This window comes from Leuciscus leuciscus (genome assembly GCF_965113295.1).
Source record: "Leuciscus leuciscus genome assembly, chromosome: 19".
Lineage (NCBI taxonomy): Eukaryota > Metazoa > Chordata > Actinopteri > Cypriniformes > Leuciscidae > Leuciscus > Leuciscus leuciscus.
In genome coordinates this window covers 562,701-567,700 of record NC_138743.1, presented here as the reverse complement: position 1 = coordinate 567,700, position 5,000 = coordinate 562,701, and the positions used below count along the sequence as shown (strand labels likewise).

The window sequence follows — 5,000 nt, the reverse complement described above, 5'->3', positions numbered from 1 at the left end:
TTCCATAGGGTAATATTGCTATCCATAGGGTAATATAGCTATCCATAGGGTAATATAGCTTTCCATAGGGTAATATTGCTATCCATAGGGTAATATAGTTATCTATAGGGTAATATAGCTATCCATAGGGTAATATTGCTATCCATAGGGTAATATAGCAGCTATCCATAGGGTAATATAGCAGCTATCCATAGGGTAATATAGCTATCCATAGGGTAATATTGCTATCCATAGGGTAATATAGTTATCTATAGGGTAATATAGCTATCCATAGGGTAATATTGCTATCCATAGGGTAATATAGCTATCCATAGGGTAATATAGCTTTCCATGGGGTAATATTGCTATCCATAGGGTAATATAGCTATCCATAGGGTAATATAGCAGCTATCCATAGGGTAATATAGCTTTCCATAGGGTAATATTGCTATCCATAGGGTAATATAGTTATCCATAGGGTAATATTGCCATCCATAGGGTAATATAGCTATCCATAGGGTAATATAGCTATCCATAGGGTAATATAGCTTTCCATGGGGTAATATTGCTATCCATAGGGTAATATAGCTATCCATAGGGTAATATAGCAGCTATCCATAGGGTAATATAGCTTTCCATAGGGTAATATTGCTATCCATAGGGTAATATAGTTATCCATAGGGTAATATTGCCATCCATAGGGTAATATAGCTATCCATAGGGTAATTGTAACGATCACCAGCTGGAGTGCCTCTGAGAGTCACCAGAGGGCACTCCACACCAGACTGATCACATCACAAACTCAACTTCCCATCATGCCGCTTACCTGGGACTGATTGCACATACACCTGCAGCTCATCCACACTCATCTCATACACCTGCAGCTCATCCACACTCATCTCATACACCTGCAGCTCATTCACATACACCCATATAAACCTCTGTCACTCTTCAGTTCACTGCGAAGTATTGCATTGCCCAGGCGTACAATCTCTGAGCGTTTTCCCTGTGTGTGCTGAACTGTTACTGACCTTGGATTGTTTATACTGACTTCTGATTCTTCTGCTGCCTGTCTCGACCCGGATTGTTCATTGGACTGTGATTCCTGCCGCCTGCCTCGACCCTTGCCTGTTATCTGTTTCTGCTTTGAGATTATCTTCATTGTTTTGACTGCCCCTGATTTACCCTGCCTGTTGATTATTCTAATAAAGCTGCAAATGGATCTTACTGCGTCCTCCACTTCGTAACAGTAATATAGCTTTCCATAGGGTAATATTGCTATCCATAGGGTAATATAGTTATCCATAGGGTAATATAGCAGCTATCCATAGGGTAATATAGCAGCTATCCATAGGGTAATATAGCAGCTATCCATAGGGTAATATAGCAGCTATCCATAGGGTAATATAGCTATCCATAGGGTAATATAGCTTTCCATAGGGTAATATTGCTATCCATAGGGTAATATAGCTTTCCATAGGGTAATATTGCTATCCATAGGGTAATGTTGCTATCCATAGGGTAATATAGTTATCCATAGGGTAATATAGCTATCCATAGGCTAATATAGCTATCCATAGGGTAATATAGTTATCCATAGGGTAATATAGTTATCCATAGGGTAATATAGCTATCCATAGGGTAATATAGCTATCCATAGGGTAATATAGTTATCCATAGGGTAATATAGTTATCCATAGGGTAATATAGCTATCCATAGGGTAATATAGCTATCCATAGGGTAATATAGCTATCCATAGGGTAATATAGCTATCCATAGGGTAATATAGCTATCCATAGGGTAATATAGTCATCCAAAGGGTAATATAGCTATCCATAGGGTAATATTCAACCTTGTCTTTAATAATAAATAATAATAATAATGCATTTTATTTAAAAGCGCCTTTCTGGACACTCAAGGTCGCTGTACAAATTAAAAACACAAGAATATAAGAAAAACAAACAAATAAATAAAAATAAAAAATAAAACATGGCACAAATACAAGTAACAGGACAATGTGTGTTTCACAATGAGTGAGATATTTTGAACAGATGAGTTTTGAGTATGGATTTGAATTCTGTGAGCGAGTTAATGTTCCTGATGTGAGGCGGAAGAGAGTTCCAGAGTTTGGGTGCAGAGCAGCAGAAGGCTCTGCTCCCCATGGTTCTGAGGCGGACAGAGGGAACAGAGAGATGGATAGAGGAAGAGGATCTAAGAGAACGGGACGGGGTGACAACATGGAGGAGATCTGACATGTAAGGAGGGGCGAGGTTATGGATGGCCTTGTAAGTGAGCAGGAGAATTTTGAACTCAATTCTGTATTGAACTGGTAGCCAGTGTAGTTGTTGAAGAATAGGCGAGATGTGGTGCGAAAAGGGAGTTTTGATTATGACACGCTTTGATCGTTATTGATCTATAGAGTCCAGAGAACTTTACTGCAGTGGTATTGAGGGTGAGTACAGGGACTAGTTTGCAAAAATAAGTTTTTAAAATAATCTCAAATATTTAACGAACGATGTTATGGACAGCAGTGGTCCCAGAGGCAAAGTTATTCAAAACGAGGAGATCTAACATATTATATGAGTATTGTGTGTACGTGCGAAACATCGCATGATATACAATCATATACACAAAACACTTTCAAACTTCTTTCAAAAGAGACACTGCGAGTTTCGTTCCAATCAGCCTCCGCTAACCTTGTCTAATAGACCTTGACGAATCTCAAATTTTATTGGCCAATGGAGGCAGCGGTTTCCGAGATATGCAAATGTCCTCCAATTTTCAAGTCAATCGGACAGACCTTTTGTGTAGCTATAACCATTTAAATGTTTTTATTTATTTATAGCGCCACCAAGTGGCCAATCGCCACATCGTTTCCCATGTGACCACAGACCGAGCCCATACATACGTGTACCAAGTTTGGTGAAATGGTCTCATTCCGTTCAAGAGTTATAGCCGTTAGAAACAGTAGCCACGCCCACTTCGAAGGTTGTGGCGTCCCGTCGCCAGCATGAATCGCACTTTAGACTTTTATCTGATCATTATTGACGATCAGACCCCAGAGAATCTTCCTGCTCTGGTCTGGTTCCGATCGGGCGGAAAACGTTTCGACAAACGGTTTAGAAATGATGAGTGATTTCGTACTTTTGATCGCTGTATAGCGCCACCATCAGGCAAACTGAACCAGATAATCCAATCCGAACCGCCTGGGCCTGATCAAAGATCTGATGCGGTCACACTCACAGAGAAGGTCTGGCTCATGTTTTACACCAACATCAAAAGGAAAGAAAACTAATTTATATTTTGCTCAAAGAAAATTAAGATCATTAACATTTTTCATTACAATGAACCAGCTTGAAAGTTTTCATGAGATTCACGGCATGTCAATGACCCCGATGTTTCTTTGTGTTGTTTCCAAAATTACACTCTATTATCATGTCTCATAAATACACACACACACTCACACACACACACTCACTCACTCTCACACACACTCAATCACACAGACAATCACTTACATACACACACACACACACACACACATACCTACATACACTCACTCTCTATTTCTCTCTCACAAACACACACACTCACACTCACTCACTCACACACACACACACACACACACACACACACACACACACACACACACACACACACACACACACACACACATACCTACATACACTCACTCTCTATTTCTCTCTCACAAACACACACACTCACTCACACACACACACACACACACACACACACACACACACACACACACACACACACACACACACACACACACACACACACTCAATCACACAGACACTCAATTACACACACACTCACACTTACTATTTCTCTCTCACTCACACACACACACACACACACACACACACACACACACACACACACACACACACACACACACACACACACTGTTTACGGCAGTAACTAATACCCCCGGCCGATGCTGTGTTCGGAGTCTGCGCAGAAGCCGGAGAGGATCTTGTGTTGTGTAACGCAGTTTAATGCGCTGGACCTTCACAGAACACCAGACGAGGAACGTTATAAACATCGGCTTGATGAAGTCTCGCTCTTTACAGCTTCAGGACTAATCACCTTATTTATGATTTCTGGCTCATTAATGCTTATCATTGTATTATTAATGTACGTTTTAATGCATTATATATTTTCTTAAATACTTGTCACCAAAGTTAAAATTGGTTACCACGTGTTTTATTGCATTATACTCTTTAAATCTGTGTTCAGTTCATTAGCGCTGATCAATCATCTTTATCAATGAACACATGCACTGCTGCGCGCGTGCCCTCGTTACCATGACAACAGCCGCTCTGACCACGCCCTCTGCGACACGTCACAGCTCTGCTGAGGCGAACGTTGATGATGATAATGATGATGATGATGTCTCCATTTTCCATCGTTTCTTTCGCTGTATTTTAAAACAATTATAAGTATACATATATATAAACGCGTCCCTGCCTTCGCAGACTATCACATCTAAAGTCATTCAGACTCATTAGTGCACTACATTGATGATGGCAGCATGAGAATGTGTGGCCTCGGGAGAACACGCCGGCTGATGCTTCAAAACCTCATCTAATCCCAGTCATTTCAACCAATAGCTCAAATATATAGACAATATGTCGACATAGCAGTACATATAAAACACTAAATTCACCCAAAAAAACATCTCGTCACATAATCTGCAGCATTTGCGCCGTTAATAATAACGGACGCTGCGCGTGAGGACGGGCGCGCGCTTACCTCATATTTTCTTCTTTTTCTTCGTTATAAATAAACGTGGAATAATGTCACCGCAGTCTCTTGATCCCCTGTGTGTAATTAATGATCCAACACGGCAGAGATAAAGCGAATATCCACAGAATATGTGTAAAAAACAAAACAAAAAAGAAAAACGCCGATGCTACGAAAGCCAGTCACGGATGCGGAGGGAAAAATGCGACAGATGGAAATGTGGCCGATTCTGTGTTGATTCCGAGTCGGT

The 5,000-nt window shown here is 40.6% G+C and overlaps 1 protein-coding gene across 1 annotated transcript in view; it reads right to left on the bottom strand.

Annotated features, from left to right (window-relative positions):
• The window catches only part of evlb (Enah/Vasp-like b), a 70,694-nt gene that overhangs the window by 64,664 nt on the left and 1,030 nt on the right, over window positions 1-5,000 (bottom strand). Inside the window, exon 1 of the mRNA XM_082147279.1 lies at window positions 4,760-5,000. This exon is cut by the window's right edge and continues 1,030 nt beyond it. Within this exon, the coding sequence (XP_082003405.1) occupies window positions 4,760-4,764 (5 nt within the window). The 5' untranslated portion in view covers window positions 4,765-5,000. The remainder of the gene's footprint in view (window positions 1-4,759) is intronic.